The sequence below is a fragment of the Marasmius oreades genome, chromosome 3 (genome assembly GCF_018924745.1).
Source record: "Marasmius oreades isolate 03SP1 chromosome 3, whole genome shotgun sequence".
NCBI lineage: Eukaryota > Fungi > Basidiomycota > Agaricomycetes > Agaricales > Marasmiaceae > Marasmius > Marasmius oreades.
In genome coordinates this window covers 1,228,520-1,246,917 of record NC_057325.1, presented here as the reverse complement: position 1 = coordinate 1,246,917, position 18,398 = coordinate 1,228,520, and the positions used below count along the sequence as shown (strand labels likewise).

At 47.3% G+C, this 18,398-nt stretch overlaps 8 protein-coding genes across 8 annotated transcripts; 3 read left to right on the top strand and 5 right to left on the bottom strand.

The window, feature by feature from the left end:
* Window positions 1-23: 23 nt before the first annotated feature.
* On the bottom strand, window positions 24-1,576 carry E1B28_005722 (uncharacterized protein; the record flags this gene model as incomplete). The annotated part of the gene is made up of 9 exons (XM_043150299.1): window positions 24-401; window positions 458-589; window positions 640-666; window positions 719-842; window positions 894-1,056; window positions 1,114-1,263; window positions 1,322-1,361; window positions 1,412-1,490; window positions 1,539-1,576. 9 exons carry the CDS (start codon window positions 1,574-1,576, stop codon window positions 24-26), a joined length of 1,131 nt encoding a protein of 376 aa, XP_043011386.1.
* Window positions 1,577-1,869: 293 nt separating this feature from the next.
* E1B28_005721 (uncharacterized protein) lies at window positions 1,870-5,761 on the bottom strand (the record flags this gene model as incomplete). The annotated part of the gene is made up of 19 exons (XM_043150298.1): window positions 1,870-2,447; window positions 2,503-2,934; window positions 2,995-3,067; window positions 3,126-3,150; window positions 3,212-3,262; window positions 3,316-3,353; window positions 3,406-3,543; window positions 3,593-3,657; window positions 3,706-3,846; window positions 3,898-3,978; window positions 4,267-4,382; window positions 4,445-4,755; window positions 4,816-4,933; window positions 4,982-5,045; window positions 5,101-5,172; window positions 5,245-5,352; window positions 5,411-5,496; window positions 5,576-5,615; window positions 5,677-5,761. The coding sequence occupies 19 exons, from the start codon at window positions 5,759-5,761 to the stop codon at window positions 1,870-1,872; spliced, it is 2,622 nt and encodes an 873-aa protein (XP_043011385.1).
* A 508-nt stretch (window positions 5,762-6,269) lies between these two features.
* E1B28_005720 (uncharacterized protein) lies at window positions 6,270-6,541 on the bottom strand (the record flags this gene model as incomplete). Its single annotated transcript, XM_043150297.1, has 2 exons — window positions 6,270-6,288; window positions 6,348-6,541. The coding sequence occupies 2 exons, from the start codon at window positions 6,539-6,541 to the stop codon at window positions 6,270-6,272; spliced, it is 213 nt and encodes a 70-aa protein (XP_043011384.1).
* A 797-nt stretch (window positions 6,542-7,338) lies between these two features.
* On the top strand, window positions 7,339-8,544 carry E1B28_005719 (uncharacterized protein). Its single transcript, XM_043150296.1, has 3 exons — window positions 7,339-7,466; window positions 7,521-7,968; window positions 8,024-8,544. The coding sequence occupies exons 1-3, from the start codon at window positions 7,362-7,364 to the stop codon at window positions 8,155-8,157; spliced, it is 687 nt and encodes a 228-aa protein (XP_043011383.1). The 5' UTR covers window positions 7,339-7,361; the 3' UTR covers window positions 8,158-8,544.
* A 452-nt stretch (window positions 8,545-8,996) lies between these two features.
* E1B28_005718 (uncharacterized protein) lies at window positions 8,997-10,946 on the top strand (the record flags this gene model as incomplete). The annotated part of the gene is made up of 10 exons (XM_043150295.1): window positions 8,997-9,216; window positions 9,266-9,316; window positions 9,370-9,420; window positions 9,483-9,606; window positions 9,668-9,871; window positions 9,929-10,226; window positions 10,289-10,369; window positions 10,431-10,516; window positions 10,573-10,862; window positions 10,921-10,946. 10 exons carry the CDS (start codon window positions 8,997-8,999, stop codon window positions 10,944-10,946), a joined length of 1,431 nt encoding a protein of 476 aa, XP_043011382.1.
* A 1,024-nt stretch (window positions 10,947-11,970) lies between these two features.
* Window positions 11,971-14,451, top strand: E1B28_005717 (uncharacterized protein; the record flags this gene model as incomplete). The annotated part of the gene is made up of 15 exons (XM_043150294.1): window positions 11,971-11,986; window positions 12,040-12,235; window positions 12,303-12,475; window positions 12,548-12,631; window positions 12,689-12,780; window positions 12,842-12,957; window positions 13,012-13,042; window positions 13,109-13,172; window positions 13,224-13,377; window positions 13,435-13,547; window positions 13,602-13,793; window positions 13,868-13,962; window positions 14,024-14,114; window positions 14,181-14,319; window positions 14,385-14,451. 15 exons carry the CDS (start codon window positions 11,971-11,973, stop codon window positions 14,449-14,451), a joined length of 1,623 nt encoding a protein of 540 aa, XP_043011381.1.
* A 345-nt stretch (window positions 14,452-14,796) lies between these two features.
* On the bottom strand, window positions 14,797-16,280 carry E1B28_005716 (uncharacterized protein; the record flags this gene model as incomplete). Its single annotated transcript, XM_043150293.1, has 4 exons — window positions 15,698-16,280; window positions 15,376-15,648; window positions 15,055-15,323; window positions 14,797-14,995 (listed from the first exon to the last, which is right to left on the bottom strand). Exons 1-4 carry the CDS (start codon window positions 16,262-16,264, stop codon window positions 14,797-14,799), a joined length of 1,308 nt encoding a protein of 435 aa, XP_043011380.1. The 5' UTR covers window positions 16,265-16,280.
* Window positions 16,281-16,673: 393 nt separating this feature from the next.
* On the bottom strand, window positions 16,674-17,567 carry E1B28_005715 (uncharacterized protein). Its single transcript, XM_043150292.1, has 3 exons — window positions 17,330-17,567; window positions 17,109-17,270; window positions 16,674-17,059 (listed from the first exon to the last, which is right to left on the bottom strand). Exons 1-3 carry the CDS (start codon window positions 17,462-17,464, stop codon window positions 16,934-16,936), a joined length of 423 nt encoding a protein of 140 aa, XP_043011379.1. The 5' UTR covers window positions 17,465-17,567; the 3' UTR covers window positions 16,674-16,933.
* Window positions 17,568-18,398: the final 831 nt, after the last annotated feature.

Sequence of the window (18,398 nt, the reverse complement as noted above, 5' to 3'; positions counted from 1 at the left end):
TCGTCTCGATAACTCCGATTTTCTCAAGGTACAAATGCCATCTGGATAGTAGCACCATTCCCGCCGGATGCTTGCGCACAGGCTAAAGCACTCCCTTGGTTGACTGCACACAAAATTGTCACGGTCGTTCCTCCTGCATGGCCAGTTTCATATTTCGCGCATCCCATTGCCTGACCATTCAACACGAACGCAAAGTTGGCATTTTGTTTACCCGTCGCTGTTCCACATTGGAATGCAATATTGACGGTGACAGCCGGTTGGGCAGTGGTGGGGGGAAAGTCGTTCACGGCGTATACGTTTGCACAAGAGGAAGATGTACCGGGGATGGTTCCGAAATCGACAGCTTGCCAGCGTGATTGACCAGGCGAGAGGCGATCACCCGAACCGAGAGCATAGAAATCCTGTTTCCAGAAATTCAAGGTCTGATGTGAATACACCCATGTGAAAACAAGCATACCGTGTTTCCAGCACCCATGACTCTCTGACCAGTTAAGTGAGTGACAAAGTTATTCTGTACAAAGTATCCTACAGTTCCTTTTGTACCGGGTACGTTGCATCCGGGGTGTCGCGGTGGAGTAGGTACCAGATTCTGTCCGACATTCTGAGCAGAGACAAGATAACTTCGGAGAATCAACTGACCTGGTAGGTGAAACTTGACGGGTTGAACTGTGCAGACGTTCAGTGGGCGCTTCGGGAGTCATGGCAATCGAACACCTACTGGTACACCTAACCTGGCATAATTGTCGTACACTGCGAAGCACATAGGGACGTTGGTTTGCTGTTGTTGAGCAACGGATCCCATATGTTGCCGATAGTAGTTCCAGATGTTATTGGCACGGGAACTGTAAACCTTGAGGTCAACTGAGATGCGAGTAAAACCGTTGAGAACCTACGTGCAGCCGTTGGGATACGCTGAAACGGTACCACGCAACCAGGAGTTGAAGATCATTGGAAGGCTCTGTGTTGGTTCTATCACGTTGTCTGGCGTGACCTCCGAGAGCAGATTCTGCACTCGTTCTGCAGTGGCTCTGTATATGCCACTTGTAGAACCGAAATCTATTTTCAGTAGTGAGCTCAATGGGTTTGGATGAGAAAAAAGAATGTATGGCCTACAGTCACCGAGAGCAGCCATACTTCGGATAAAAAATTCAACGTTAAAGATGAGATTATCATCGCCGTCGAAGTCTCCAATGATGTCAATGCTTTCCTTCTGCGGTGGCTCTCCTGCTGAACCCCTAGTACTACCAACAACATTTGATTTTGCTAGAGTGATTACCCATTGTGAGCACGACTTGTGGCATGTAAAGTGGGATATTGATACCTTGATTCATCGGTTCATCTGCCCAAACCATGTTGGCGGTCTTTTGGAGAGTTCAGAGATACGTTCACGAATAAAAACAGGTATCCTGACCGTGTCTATAGCCTCGAGAAGAGCCTCTTTGAGATCTTGACCGTTGTCTCTTTGAACATTAAAAACATTATCCTGAATCCTGAGGGAGCGTTTTAATGGTCAGCTACACATTGAAAAGAGGACTTACCATGAACAGCCCCCATTATTGGTAATCACTGGCCTCATTCTCTTTCCAAAGAAATCGTCAATGTATCGGAGTCTGGAACCACATGTTAGTAATCTACTGTCGAATACGCATAGATGCAGGTGCGTACTCGAATATATGTTCCTCTAACGGTGGTTTCTTTCAGTTAGGTCGAAATTACTGAAATCGAAATGACTGACGGATAACGGGGCCGTCTCGAGGTCTACTACCGACGGCATAGGATTGCAGCCTTATGCTCGGAGAAGACCCGACAGTTAAGTAAGTTCCTGCGCCTAAGTTGACCGGGTTCGGGTTGGTAACGTGGATGTTGCAATCATTGACGTTTATACCTAAAGCAAGGGTCAGAAAGGAGAATTTTGAGAAGCCTAACACAAAGCAAACTCCGCCCTCCAGCTCTGGGTTGATGTTGCACGGCTCTTTCTTGTCTCCTCCTTAAATTCGAGTCTTCGTCATTCCCATCCGACGGTAGGTCATAAGGGGGTTGTGTTTGTAGAGCACAAATCGATGATGAAGTGGAAGAGGTGGTTGTGGACGTTGTAGTGGTGGTGGACGGATCACCATCCCCTGGACCAGGTGGGCCAGTTGGAAGAGGATGGGGATCACTCCAGGGTCCTGTCCAGCCAGGGGGTTTGATGGGTGTAGGCGTGATACCTCCTCTAATCCCAACAACCGGAGGGAAACACCCATCAATAAGGTGATTCCAAAGGAGCTCAAAGATATTGGAACCAGAATCACAACGGTCATCTTTACTACCGGGCGGCCCGGTAACCGTTGCAGGGGGATCTGTGGACTTGGGCGGAACGCGAACAGTGGAAGACCATGTTGGTGTGGATGTGAGAGGTGCAGTAAAAGTAACGCTCGTAGCATCAGAAGGCGGTATGATATTATAGGCTGCACACAAACGTTAGTCAGCACGCGTCCTGAACGAAGTTCACAACTAGCTTACTCCACTTTGGTGTAATTCCACTTTGGATAGAAATAAAGGTTGGAAGCGGAGAGTTGACTGGGGTACCACCGGGCGCCAAGGTAAGCGTCAGCCCTTGTATTGTAACGGTTGTGGTACTAACGGGTACCGGAATGACCACCAAAGTTGAGGATTTAGACACTGTAGTTGTAACTGATAGAACGGAAGTTGATGTCAGCGTCCGAACACGAGTGATCGTGGAGGCTGGAATTTGTGTTGTAGCGACCGTGGTGGTCGCGCTTCCACCGACCACGGTCCACACGGTCTCAGTGTCCGTGTGAGCAGGTATCACTGCCGTGTCCGTAACAGTCCGTGTTTCCTGATTCACAACACTAGTGACGACTGTGGGGAAACTACCAGCCGACTGTACGAATGTCTCTGAGCGAGCACCTGAAGGAGGGTAGGGGTTTGGATCTGCAAACGAGGGAAAAGGACGTCAGCGAATGTTTACTCAAGGATACTGTAAATGCATACTCCATGTCAGTTGCGTGAATTGGCCAGCACCGCCGCCAGAACCAGAACCAGAGCCGTTGCCTCCACTGACGACCTGCGCGACCCAATATCAGCCATTCCAAGGTACATACCCATACTTCGTTTACACTCACATTGTCTGTTCGTTGGTCAACAGACCTGGATTAGAAGAGGTAAATAAATCTAGGAAGAATGGAAAGAGCAAAGGTATAGACCTTACCAGATGAAAGTTCCACCGAAGCACCTAGTCGATGCAAAGTTTGTTTTGGCGCTATACCGAGATCATTAGTATCATTTTTACCTCGCCACGAAACTCGGCCTCACTTCCAGGTATCATCTTGATCGAATGTTATCAATGCACCCTGCACATAATCAGATGATCACACTGTCTTTGTGAAACTACCTATAACTTACCTGGGTATTGAACCAGTACGTCTGAGTAGGTCCATCCAACTTGGGACTAATCCCGGTATTCAGAAGGCGATCAATCTCAAACTGGGTCAAGTAACCCGAAGTCAGGGAGCAATCTCCCGGGAAGCCTCCGCCAGTCATCTATGTACTAAGTTGAGTAGTACATCTCGAAGTATAGAAGTGAATTTACCGTGCAGTTATACCCAACACACGAAGGATCGGCCGTATGATACGTACGGCCATACCATGCCAAACCTTGTCATGTTTAGAACTTCTTACTTGAGCGGAAAGGAAAAGTTGTACCTAGGTTCACTTTCGATAAGTCTATTCCTGCACGAACGTAAAGCGCTGCACTAGTTTCCATGTCGAGAAGTGATGTATGAGGATTGGTGACTGGTGCTTGGTCAGTTACGTTAGTATCCCATTGGCCATGATAATCGTATGCTAGATATTTTATTAGTTTACGTAAAGAATAAGGCATCAGTGGGAACTTACACATCATGTTCAAATAATTGACGTTTTCAGCAATCTTGTCAATCTCAAATCCCTTCAAGAACCAATAACCAGCAGGTGTGGCTGAAGAAAGTATCAGATTCTTATTCTGGCTAGTGTAATAAGAGCCACATACCGCAAGAGACGATAGCCGAAGGAACGCCGGCACGAAGTTCCTTGAAGAAGGCAGTCAAATTTGGGGTGTCTGTGGCAGGTGCGCCACGTTCAATAGCGCCGGGATATTCTGTGAGAAGAGAACCGTAAGGTTCGACTATTCGTCACGGACAATCGGGACATAATCACCAAAGTCGATATCTAAAAATGAAGACGATTCAACAACCAGCGATGATGGGGATCCTTTGACCAACGTACCAATACCGTCCAGTTTGTACGTTGACATCATATTCTTAACAGACGTTATGAATTTCGCTCTGTTTGCAGAGGACGATATCATGACGCTGAACAAATCCCGTGTTGGTTCCATCTCACTGAGGAGAGAAAAACTCGGGTTCAGAGCCAATATCAATCAAGGAAGACGTGCATCACTCACGAGAAATCCCAACCCCCAAGCGCAATGGTGACCTTCATCGATGGATGATGATCTTTTTGTGCCACCAACTCCTGCAGGAGAGAGACGTCCGGACCAGCAAGTTGAATCTCCATCCCTTGACTGATCGTTGCAAATGCAAACTTGACGTCTGTGAATCCCTCCCAGTTAACGTCAGCTGGAGCGACGTTTGTGCCGCAGGTACGACGATTTCCCCAACCTGCATAATAAGCAATATACCTCCCCAGCGAACGACCTGGAGAACAACTTGGAAGGGTAGGTTGACCGCAATTCGATATGCACGGATTTGGGCCCTTGTTTTCGACACAATTACAATCAGGAATGGGAGAGCAAATGGAGTCCGAAGAACTTACAGTCGTGGTACAATACTGGTCTGTGAGCCCACAATATCCAAACGCACTACAGCATGCGTGTAAAGGGCATGTCTTGTTGCCTTCCGATTGGGGTCCACACTGTAGGCCGGGTATTATCCTGGTTGATATTCAGCGATGATCCCTTGAAAAAGTGTTGTTTACGTACGGGATCGGCGGGGGGTCTCCTGGAGATACACACATCGTGAAGCCAATTTGAAGGCCGGAACAACCTACATATGCGTTGGAAGGATTAATTCCATCGCAGGTAACTAGGAAAAATCTTACCTTTCCATTTCCATGTGTTCTTGTTCCATTGTTCGATCTGGTCAACCGTAATGGTGAACTTGGTCGCGATCCCTGAGGGCCACAGTTGGTTCGGATGAGCACCTATGTGGTGTACTTACGAAGGAAAGCTCAGAGCGGACTCACCGAAACAGTTGTCGTTAGGCTGAGTCACATATTCATAGCAAGTGCCGTTTGGAGAGGTATGCGGTGCGTTGGAAGGTAGTGAACCCGCAGATATACAGACTTTTTGACCTACAACAGGCATTGGGTGTGGGCGTCATAACGAAGCTGGTTAACATCAACGGCTTACCAATTTGAAGTTTAGAGCAATCAAGTCCGGGATTATACGACGCGAACTGAGCTGCTGTGATTCCTGCATGTGTGTATATGTCAAAGCTGAAATGAGTTTGCAAATGGTGAGCGACAGTCTGCGTTCGGCTAGTAGAGCCGGAGTTTGAGGACAGTAATCACGGACCATGTACTATCGGGGCTTCCTACTGTTGCAGTTTTGCAATCTGAACGTACAGAACTTGAGAACTGATGTCAAAAAGAGATAAAGGCGAGGAATGCACGTACCGGCAGCGAAAACGTATAAAACGCAAGAAGCAAAAAGGTAGAAGACAGTGGTAAGAGAGAATCCTGCCAGGGTGCCCGCCATCATCAACAGATACGCAAGGATGCATTAGCATTTCGAGTTCTTATAGCCTGAGCATCCAACAGCAATTAAAAATGACTTCTTGGCAGTCTCATGGATGGTGGGGAATCGTGTGGAAAGGAGCATATGCATCAATAGAAAGAGAGCCTGGGAGGGGATGTTAGGAACCAAACTAGTGTTGGCGCTCTGGCGATAGAGACGAAACTTCTGTTTCGAAGTATATGCATTCGAACTCTTGTATGTGTTTTGACCTGCCGCTGGGTCCCGCAATCATGACGGTCATGGATACTGCAACTATTCAGCCGAGACTCACACCTTCGATAAAAGTCCAGCCTTAGCTGCATGGTCAGCCTTTGTTCGAAGCACCCTTTCGATCCGCACTGGTCGTGGAATGTCAGCTCGCTGTAGGTGTCATATACGGTGGATTGAGCCCAGGGGTGGGATCGACAGTGTGATAGCCATCGACACTTAACTTCTTCTGGACCGTCCCTAATATCATATCATATCACAAAGTTCAGAAAGGGAATGCCGCTCTGGCATAAATCATGTCAGTTTCTGGGATGAATTAAAAGATGAAACAGTTCAGCGACACCTTTTACAGTAAAGAACGCACCCGGCGCGACTGCTGGGAAGTTCAAACTCGAGACAGCTCACTAAGGCCCCCATACCCGAGTCGTACTTTCCATTCTTTCGTGATGTGGATCCATAAGAACCAACCTTCGTAGATGGTAGAGGTCCAGGAGGGTCCAGAGAGCTTATGCTCCCAACTCGCTGACGGTCCATCATCGTGGTAGAAAAACAGTCACGGTTGTGTATTCCAGTCCGAGATAACGTGCCAGATGGACGCGCTCAGTCACACTTTCTCTCACGCGTCCATCTCGTCGCTTTCAACATCGTCAAAGCCTCTTCCCTCGCGATTTATTTTCGATTTTTCCCTCCCTCCACGTCCCTACAGCGCTAAAGTTTGAGGTAACATACTTCTACTATTACAGATTTATCTACCTAGTCTTTGGCGTTCTGGTCTGGTCTGGAACCACGGACTCCTTGGTTTTGGTGTTTTTGGTGTTTTTGTTCCCGCCTCACCCACCCGTGCCCACCCGGCCAGCCTCCGGCAAACCTACTCCTCTCACATCTTCCTCTCTTTCCTCACTCTAAGTTCTTCCTCTCGTCCATCGAGAACACATATCTCATCATATACCTCCATACATGCACTGTCTTACGATTCCTGTCTCTCTCGGTGCCGTTTCCTTTTCTCCTTCCCCTCGTGCCTTGTTCTTCATTACAGAGAGCTATTGAGGTGGTACATAAGTACGTGACGTAGATAGTCAATGTCAGCCTCACTTCGAACCTGAACCAGTAAGTAGATGGATAGATAGAAATAGAATACACGGCAGGGTCCCACATGGGAACCGCCGCAGTGAACACAAAGCGTTTGATCCCGACAGCCTCTTCCGAGCCCGAAAGACCTAACAGGCCAAAAACAAACATGCCGGAGCGTTGACTAATGATTTGTCAAGCTGCTTATCTAGTTAGGCGCCTGTTATCAAAACTCAAAAAAATATCGTTCCACCTGAGTGTGTTGATTTAAATTTGACCTTCAACCACCATGGGCGCGACTGCCACCCAACAAAACTTTTTTTCGAAATGGGCATTGTACCTTACACTTCTTCCCCTTCTAGTGTCCACTTTTCGATGGCTGGACACCATCAAGGTGCGTTCAGTCTCCGCGCATTACTCTCCTGTTGCTCATTTTCATGTGTCTTAGGACCGTTGGTACGTTCTAGAGCCAGAAATGCTTCACCAACTCGCACAAGATGCTATTGCTACTTCTCCAAACTCGACCGCTGGCATGATTGACCACATTGTTGCCAATCTCACTCAAACTTATTCTCACAAACAACTTCGCCTCAATACCGACACTTCTGAATGGGTCTTCAACAACGCAGGTGGCGCTATGGGTGCTATGTACATTATACATGCTAGCATCACGGAGTATTTGATCATTTTCGGTACTCCGCTTGGGACAGAAGGACACAGTGGTATTCACACAGCAGACGATTACTTCAATATCTTGGTTGGGGAACAGTGGGCCTTTTATCCCGGAGAACTCGAGATGAGACGATATCCTGCTGGTTCCGTGAACTTCATGCCGAGGGGAAAGGTAGCCCAATACAAAATGCATGAAGGATGTTTTGCTTTGGAATATGCAAGAGGTGTGTTAAAATCCATGCGTTGGTACTTTTCAGAGATTTTTAACATTCGTATCAGGATGGATTCCACTCATGTTGCCGTTTGGTTTGGCAGATGCGTTCACATCGACTCTTGATTATATATCGTTGTGGGACACTGTCAAGTGGACCGGGCGAGAGATTGTTGGGAACCTTCTTATTGGAAAGATATAATACAGAACGTGCTTTTTTCTGGCGCCGATCACCCGTGTGTAGCTTTATGGCTCGAGACTACGAATTCGACCCTCTCCGCACGCTATCGCCATCCAGGAAGACTCCTATACATATTGTGTGCATCAACCTGGAAAAGGATATCGGCTTTAGCCAAAAGCCCGGCTCGTGACGGAAGTTGTAGCGGCGGAAGAATCGGAACATTTGTGTCAGGCTGATCACAGTTCCGAATTCTGGGACCACGCCGTGTATCTATCTATCTATCATTGCTTTCACACAACATGAAGTGTAGAATTTCAAAGAAGCTACATTAAAAGGAGATGGCATTCCAATGCTTCAATGATACTGTGTATACATACTAACATTATGCAGAGGAACGTAGAAATTGGGATCAGAGGAATTGATGATGTGAAACTCACGTGCACTTTTTGCTCAGAGCTCGCCATCGGCGGAATTGGTTTTGATGGGGGGTTCCCCTCCCTCGGTACCGGACTAATCAAATAGTTGGTAGCTTTGACGGTCACGTTGTCATCCGACTACCCCTCCGCTTGGGATTAGAAGCTACTCCAACGTTCGATGTCCCCACTCTTTCGCTTCGTAAATTATCGTTAACGCTACGATCTAATGGTCATAACCTGCCATAACTTGGCGCACTCGATATTCTTCGCCGTCTATTCCACCGGTTTTCTTGCAAACTGGTAAACTCCCAAGAAGACGTCCTATGATGATTTTTTCTTCCTTTATCATATTTTTTTGGAAAATCCAATGTCTCTGTTATTTACCAGATCGGTCGTTCCAGGCCCCACGAGAAGGTCTTGCTTGACTCCTATGACCATTTACAGATGTTTATAAACCCGAGCTCGGGTACAACTTTGCCTCATCTCTCCCTTCCCATGTCGACCCCTAACAGCATTGAAGAAAAAGCAAGCAACCTGGAAGAACACAATGAGAGCTGTTCCATTCACGAAGGACTCGACTCGGATGAGGTCTTCAAACAGACGAAGGATGGAGTGAATTTCAGGACTGTTGGATGGCCTCGCGCTTCATTTATCTTTCTAAAAGGTAATACCCTTGTCTTCCTTTGGGGAGCCAAAATCTGATATCAAAACAGTACTATTCGCCACCGGCGTTCTGGCGATACCTAGCACGATGGCTACGCTAGGTGAGTGATCCATCTTGCGTGCAGCGGTGTCTCAGTCTCTGACTCGGCGACAGGAACGATCGGAGGCGCACTGTCCCTCGTTGGGTGGGGCGCCTTGAATACGTGTGCGTCAAACCAGACCCGTTGTTATTCCTTCTCTATTTCTGACACGGGAATACACGTGTAGACACGGCTTTCATCCAAGGGAGCTTTAGGAACAACCATCGACAATGTCATACCATCGTTGACATGGCTTATCTCGTCGGTGGACCGATATTGAGGGAAGCAACGAGTTTCATCTATCTCATAGCGTATGAGTTTTCGAACCATATCCACGAGTTCAAATGGCTGACGGAAAAGCCTATCCTGCAGCTACATCTTTTGTGCCGGAGTAGGTATCTTAGGTGTTTCCATCGCACTGAACGCACTTTCGGACCATGCTATCTGTTCCGTCTGGTTCTCCCTCGTTTCGACAGTATTTATAGTCGCGACGGCTAGTATACGGAAGTTTCACGATATTGCTTGGTTAACGTGGGCGGGGTTCGTTTCTATATTCGTCGCTGTGTTGATCATTGTGTAAGTGTGATTTCTTTCTTCACTAGGCTATTCTCTCTGAACGTCTTCCTTTTCTAGCATTGCAGTAACAACCCTAGATCGCCCAGCAGCAGCTCCGCAAACTGGAGATTTCGACCTCGGATATTACGCTATCCTATTCCCCGACTTCGCTTCTGGAATGGTCGCCACATGCGCCATATTCATTTCGACAGCTGGCACGTCGGCGTTTATTCCTGTCATCGCGGAGATGCGTCGACCGAAAGACTACAATAAAGCTCTATTCTGTGCAATGGGTTTCGTCACAACTTCGTATCTATGTTTTAGCCTCGTCGTCTATCGGTGGTGTGGGAAGTGGGTGGCTAGTCCTTCACTTGGGGTAAGCTTGTTTTTCAAGGGCTTTCCCTATGCATCAAGGATGTCTGACTGACCAAGGAGTAGAGTGCGGGCCCTGTTATTGAGAAAATATCGTATGGTATAGCTTTGATCGGCTTAGTCGCCAGCGGTTGTCTATATCTTCATGTCCGTCGTCATTTCTCTTCCCCTGCTCCCCAGAAACATAAGTCTAACTAACACTACTTAGGTTGCTGCAAAATACCTATTCGTCCGATTCCTTCGAAACTCTCGACACCTTCAATCAAACACTGTAATACATTGGGCGACATGGCTGTGAGTTCATGAACCGTTACACGATAAGACAGCTAATTGGGATTAATCCACTTAAGGGGATGTACGATTTCGCTCGGAGCAATTTCATTCATCCTGGTATCTGCTGTCCCGATTTTCACCTATCTCATCTCCCTCTGTGGAGCTTTATGCTTCGCCCCGTTAGCCATTATGCTCCCTGCCTGTTTTTGGCTATACGATCACCAGAATTATTGGAAAGGGACTAAGCGACAAGTTGTGATATACATTTTACATCTGATACTGTTCATTCTTGGTACGTTCGTCTGCATAGGCGGAACGTATGGTGCTGTTCAGCAAATTGTGAACGCGTTTCGGAGTGGGGCTATTGGTGAGTTTGAATTCATCTCCATATCTCTTGTGTCTGATTGAGGTGACCGTTGTACCAGGGTCCGCGTTTTCGTGTGATGGATGATAATGCGGGTTCGTAGCACTGAATGGCACTCTGAAAACGATGGTCAGACTATGTGTGTGTAGATGCCGCACTGTTATGTAGTTGCGATCGAATTTAGAAAACTCCGAGAGCACGAGGATCTTATCAGTGGATAAGATAGCCACTTTGAGAAAGCGATGCTTTGCTTTGGCCGCGCTCCATCGCACGCTCACTTCTCCGCCTTCTCCAGCCTTTTTTCTTGGCCCTTCTTCCCCGACAAGCATCTCTTTCTCCTTTAGCGCTGGGTACGCCGTCCAGATCTCTCGACTTTTTGGGATCCGAGCACTCAAGTACTCAGGTTTAGCCTAGCCCACTTTGGGAGCTTTTCCTTCCCGACGTGTTTGAGATAAAACTTGACATATAAAGCCGAGACAGAGCAAGAGTTATCCTATTCCATGGTAGATCTTTCACCCTTGCTCTACACTCCTTCCTTCTCCCTCACCCCTCTCCTGAGCAGGAGCAAGGTGTCTATCTTATTCATTCACCATGAACCATGAGACCCGGACAAGGTCTTTACACGATTGGGCGCTTCATCGGACATGAACTCGTCTTCTTCAAACTCAAAGAAGTACTAGCCTTCCATTTTGGGACTCTCCTGCAGTACTTCTACGTATTGCCAAAATAAGGGTTCTCTTTCTCATAAAGCTCCAAATCTATTTAAAAACGAGGAAGCCGGCCTCAAAGCCATTGCCTAGTCCGGCAATTCGGTAACCGTCACTGTTAACGTAACAGTTGGGTTCGGCAACATTCGGCCCTTTAACCGTCATCTATATATAGGTTCCCGAGGAGGCACACACTCTTCCTATTCTCAACTTCTCGCCGCGGCCTCAGATATGCGGAACGGCAAAGCTACCCGCACCCAGGATTGTCGGCTTTCGAAGCCGAGATTTTAAGCTAAAGGCACAGGTGCTTTATCATCCCCCCCATTTTTAGCACCAATATATGCCTGAGCTATAAATTAGACGTTAGCAAACGGTTGCGGAGTGGAACTTGAAAAGCCCCCGTCATGCCCGTCACGACAGGTGATGTTTCTCCCTCGTTTTATTCAGCCACGCCTGAATTAACGAATCCCTAGATGAATCAAAAGGACCGACGTTCGAAGAAAAAGGACTGGGTTCAACTAATAGAGAGTACAAGAACAGCCTTGACGCTCCTCACGATGTCAGCAGCACATCGGAACATAGTCGGCAGAAACACGAAACATCGACTCTCTCCCATCATGTCACCGTCGTAGACTGGGACGGTCCCGACGACCCTAATAATCCAAAGAAGTGAGGGTTCTATGCATCTCACCTGCCAATAATCCAAATTAAGTTGGGTGTATGTCACTTTTGACAGTTGGAAGGCCAGTCGGAAATGGACGGCAACCTTGATTGTGTCCTGTTTTACCTTTATTTCACCCGCTACTTCATCAATCATTTCACCAGCAACTGACCAAGTTGCGATGGAATTCCATATCAAGAGCAGTGTTCTCCTAGGAATGATAACAAGTGTTTATGTTTTAGGTTTCGGTAAGACCACCCCTTTGATTGGCTGTTCGTCGTCGTCGATTGCCGGAAGCTAATCTATCTCTCTGATTCAAGCCTTTGGCCCTTTAGTCGTCGGACCACTGAGCGAGGTTTTTGGACGCTCACGCGTCTTACAGGCTTCCAACGTTTTCTTTCTGAGTAAGGCCAAACTTTACCTACTTTCGTGAACAAATCTAATGTTTGATCACTACATAGTATGGAATCTAGCGTGTGGATTTTCCCGAAATACCCCACAGTTAATTGTTTTCCGCTTTCTGGCTGGAATGGGTGGCAGCGCGCCCTTTTCGGTACGAGTTTGTAGTTGGCACTACGGAGAAGACACATTGACCAGTTTACTGCTCGGAAAAGATTGGAGGTGCCGTCGTCGGGGATACTTTTCATCCTGAGGAACGCGGAACCGCCATGGCGTTGTATGCATTAGGACCCATGCTTGGACCCGCATTAGGCCCGGTAGCCGGTGGATGGTGAGTCTAATTAGGTTTCACCATGTGTGTAACTGACCTAATATCATTCGGTAGGATTGCAGAAAAAACTAGCTGGAGATGGGTGGTACGTCTTGAGCGAGGATAATTACTGTTCTTCGCCGTACAGATTCAATCGACGTTTTCAAAATAGTTTTGGTCTACCACCATAGCTGGCGCTATGATTTTCGTATTGGGGCTGTTCCTATTACAAGAAAGTAAGTAATCGCCTGCTCGCTTCACCACTTATATTCAAAATAATACTGTAGCCTATGGACCAATACTTCTTGAAAGAAAGGCTCGTCAGCTGGAAAAGGCGTTCTCCAACGATTGCGAAAAGGCTCAAAGTCGAAAAGATCCCGCTAAGAAGAGCACAACGCAAAGACAATTTCGCACCGCTTATGAAGGCTCGGCGAATCGGAGGTGAGTCTTTCTCTTATTCCTCTTCTTGAAGCTTACATCTAACTTTATGTCGTCCAGTTTGCACGACATCATAAGTAAAGCTCTATTAAGACCTTTTATGTTATTCATCCGAGAGCCCATACTCCAACTATTCGGATTATACATGTCGTTCATATACGGCACTTTCTACAGTGAGCACGGGACCCTCCATAGCCTGAAGCCATCCCGATCTTACTTTCTATCAGTCTTTGTGACGACGATACCGTCCACTTTTCGGAATGTTTACCATCAATCCATCGGCATAGCAGGGTTAAATTACATCGCGCTTGGATTTGGATTGACTTTGGGTTCCTTTATGAATTCGAGGACCATGGACAAGCTCTACGCGTATCTTAAACGGCGTAACGGGAATGTAGGAGAACCAGAGTTTCGTATACGTGAGTTCGCAATTGAGTTCCGAACATCTAAACTTTCCTGAACTAGTTATTCGTGCAATCAATGACGATAATAGCGATCCTTTTCCCCGCCTCTGTATTCTTACCTTTAGGTCTCTTGTTGAGTGGATGGGCGACACAACACACTTTACACTGGTTTGTGACGGACGTGGTCTGTGTTTGAACCCTCTTCTTCATTTGAACGAACACAGCATCTGACGTTGCCTCACCAGGGAATCTTTTTCATTGGTCTTTCTCTGGTCATGACCTTTCAATCTATACAAACCTATATCGTCGACGTCTTCGCACTCTACGCAGCTTCTGGTACGTGCAGCTTGTTAGCGGACCGCAAGTCGCACTTGGCATTGAAACTTTTTTGTCGCCTGCTAGGACTAGCCTCGGTATTTTGCCTGCGTTCACTTTTTGCATTTACATTTCCTCTGTTTTCCCCAGCTCTGTACAAAGGCCTGGGTGTAGGATGGGGAAACACAGTGTTGACGGGTGCAGCAATAGTTATAGGGTGTCCTGCGTAAGTTTGTTCTCCTCCCGGTTTCCCTCAATTGGGAATGATTCGCTCAAATGTTCTCGACGCAGCCCTTATATCTTTTGGTTTTATGGGAAGAGAGTGCGGGGACGGAGTAGATATGCAAGACAAACCTGACCTCACGCTACATGAAAACAGTGTCGCCAACCGAGCCATGATCGATGATCATCAGTTGATGTTTCGAGTAGGTATGGACAAGAAGCCTATAAATCCTAAGGGGCACTAAGGGGCACTCGGTATGTAGTGAGGCATCGTGTAGATTTTGCCTGGTTCACGATGATATAGACTACCTAAAGTGCCCTCCACCTCATCCCGTTATACAGGCGCCTCCGAAGTCGAAGGGGGCTGTTGATGGGTTGTTCTCCACCGCAGGGCTCTTGTTGCAGTTGGCCTCGCCCTTTTGAAAGGTGTCGAGGTATGTAATGCGGAAAGAAGACATTTAGTTTACCGCATGAACTTTGATCAAAAGGCAAGCGAATCATTGGCGGAGCGGATACGAAGACGTTTTAGTGCTATCGGAGGATTGCCTAAGACTGCATCTGAAGCAAAGCCAATTGCAGTCCCGGCGTAAGGTTCCTTGAAAACACCATCGTGGGAGGAAACATGGTCAATAGCCTTCATAGAGCTTGAGATGTAGGCAAACTTGACAAAGGCGCACTCTCTGTGAATCCACATCTCATGCATCAGTGGAGAATATGATTATCAGCCGGTAAAACATACTGGGTTTTTGAAAGCCTGACTTCAAATACGGGTCCAAACTCCGAAAAGTCGCGGTGAATATCCCTGACAGATAGACTGTTCCAATTGTGGATGTTGTAGATACCCAAAGTTCTAGTAGCACCCATGGCAACTGCACGAGCGACGTGGAATATTGCCGTCTCCGGGGTCGTGACTGTTAGGGTCGCATTTGTGAACCCTGATCTTGGGCCTTCTGAGTTACACGTATTCCAGAAAAGAAGAGCATCCTCAGGATGGATAAAAACTATAAGCTATGCAGGGAACAGTTGAGCCAGATTAAGTAGAAGTCCTAGTGAAACATACCAATCCCGTTCCTGAATCCTTCCTCTCTACTCTTTGAATCACTTCCCCGCGTGCTGGTAACGAAGCCTTTTGAATCAATGTCATGAGTTGGCGGTGTATTGGTCCGCGAAGTCCTTCGTTTTTATGGAGATACACTGAACGAAGCTGTTCGGGGAGCTGACGGTGTTCCAGTTTGGCTCTTCCGAACTCGCGATACATGTTAGAAAGATGCAAGTCGCATTCCTCAACTATAAATCTCGCTTTTCCTCGTTCCTTGTGAATGGTGTCGACAGCCTTTGAAACAATGTCAAGGACAGAAATCTTGGATCCAACGATGACTCACTCTCAGCGCAGATTCGATACTGTAAAAATGTACTTGCCCAGCCGTATACATGATTCCGAACCGTCTGTCCTTCTGGATGTCATTCTTCTTGGTTTTCACCGCCGCCTTCTGTATCTCCCCGAACCGTGACATGTCCCGTTTGAACGACTCTTCTGTCACACCTTCAGGAAGATTGACAGCAATACATCTCGATGCTTTACGCAACCCAATGGCTGCGACAATTTCCACACCTGGGTGGCGTTGTACTCCAGTATAAAAGATGGGGTCCACGTTGTGTTTGCTCTTCTTAACCTTGATGGCGAATTTTTCGGCGGTTTCTTGGTCTAAGAAAGACAAGAAGGCTCGCAGACCTTTGGAGTCATATTGGATGCGCTCTATTGGTCCAACGTGGTTCCTATCAAGCACCTCGTTGAGTACACTGAGGGTTGGGACATCGCGTAGGAGAAGAGTCCTGTATTGAGTTTGTGTGCTTGAGTCGGAGTTCGTGGTTAGACACCGTGCTTTGCTTGTTCTTGCCTGAATTCGACGAAAGAAATTTGGTCGGCGCAGAATTTTGAGGACGTTCATAAGAACAAGCCGGCCGTGTACGGGCCGTGGGATTCTCCGTGATCGCCTTCACTTTCTCTCTTTTTTTTTGCGTGGTAAAAGTAGTCTAGTACTAAGACGCACCGGCGCATTCTGTTTGAGTTCTTTTCGGTGCCTGTCATGGCATCTTCGATGTTTTGTGTAGCTTGTATGTGCCAGAGATTATCTGTCCGAGTCGTAGGTTTCCTTTCCTTTGTTTAGTGCCGTTCTTCCTGGCCACCTTTCGTCTCTTCGCACCGAAGTGCTCGCATATCATAGCCCATATCCCATATCCTATACCAGCTTTCTCTCTTTGCAAGTAAGACTTGATTTTTGGCTGATTTCTTTCAAAATCTTCAGAACGAGAAAATGCGAAAAAACCCCCACGGATCTTTAGAATAACATTTATGAGTCCAGTGGTCTCGCCTAGTACATTGCTTCGCCCAGATATTCAAACACAATTGGTATTTACAGAGGTATACACGGATGGCAGGCAGTTCAGTCGACCTGCAAGCTCGGGTTCTGCATTTGGACCGCCGCGTCCAGAGCCTTACCGTGTACGTTCCTATCGAGTGCGAACGCTCCTGACAGTCTACGGCGAGATGTGTAGTCTACAATTATGAGGAAGGTCAACAAAACACAACATATATTTCAAAGACGACATAAAGCCGTTCAAGCGGAAGTAAAGGAGACAGGTGCGCTGGTTCCTCCAGTGAGGATAAAACCATCCTGGGGGTACGTAACGAAGGCCAAAACCAACCAGGAGTTGGTGTCGCCGAGCGTCTCGACAGGGGGAAGCTGGAACAATTGTCAAACGTCGTGAAATACCAATAAGTGAGATACGAACCTTAATGTTGGCGTCCAAGATGACTTCATTGGGACCAAAGTCATTGCGAGAAAGCACCAAACGAGGGGTATCATTTCCGTTGTCAAACTTTCCTTGGAGGCTGAAGTCTACGAAGAGAGGGTGGCTACGAGCAGTGGTAGCGTTGTAACGGATTTTCAAAGTCTGCGGGTATCGGTAATAGGGTGAACGAGGATCAACAGAGCGAGGATCTGTAAACTTACACCACCAGGGGCAACAGTGCTGGGGTTTACGTTTACAGAACCGAAACGAGCCGCTTCCTGACGGACCTCAAGAGGATTGGAAACGACAAGCCCGAAGGTAGCAGCGAGGGCAACAAAAGTAGAGGAGAAACGCATCTGTCACTGAATCAGGTCGTGAAAAAGGTGAACACCAAGATGGCAAGACAGAGAAATGGGAGAACACACCGAAGTATTGGTTGATGAACACAAACCTCAATTGCGTTCCACTTTTTATACTCCTTCGCATAGCCTTACGAAGGCCGCGAGTCCGGGGAAGCAAGACCGACTTGGGAAAGTATAGCTAACTGGTTGACCACGGGCTTGAATCCATTGCGAGGCCCAAGTGTCTGAAGTCATTCATTACTGGGGTCTTCGGAGAGAAGCAAGAGTCATAACTGAATTTGATAACATTTGAACGGGAAGAAATGTCGAGGTGCAACAAGGTAGCCATTCACTTTGCTGTAGGTAGGATTTCAAGTCCGCTTCTCAAAAAACTGAAGTCTGCCTGTGTTGCTCGACGACTGGAGTCAATATTCAATCCAGAGACCTGAACGTAAGGGCAAGGGTAGAAGCGTCAAACTGATCACTAGTCCGTCTCGCCAGAGATTCCATTGGGGGTCTGACCATGTGTATCGTGTAGAGTTGATCGGCATGGGCTTACCGCTAATCAACTTTTTGGATATAGGAAATTGTTGTCAAGCTTTGAGTGCTGCGTTCTAGCTCTCAGGGAATGTCAATTCGAGAATCAACGAGGGGACACGAGGCCGTCCAGGGTGTTCTCATTCCGTTTTCGACCATGGAAACTCATGACCCGATTGTTCGTTGTGTTTTTTTCTCGTGCTAAAGCCTCCGTGACAGAGGGATTACTCCCAGATTCAGAACGCAATCACTAGCTGTTTATCGGGAAAGAGAAGTCGGGGAAGCAACTAAGCTAAGTTAAGACTTACGCACCTATATAAAGTTCGTCCACAAATTCAAAATCATTCTCGCCAGACTCTATCAGGGCGATAGCTATGTGTCTCTCCCGGTAATACTGGATGAGCTGAGCTGG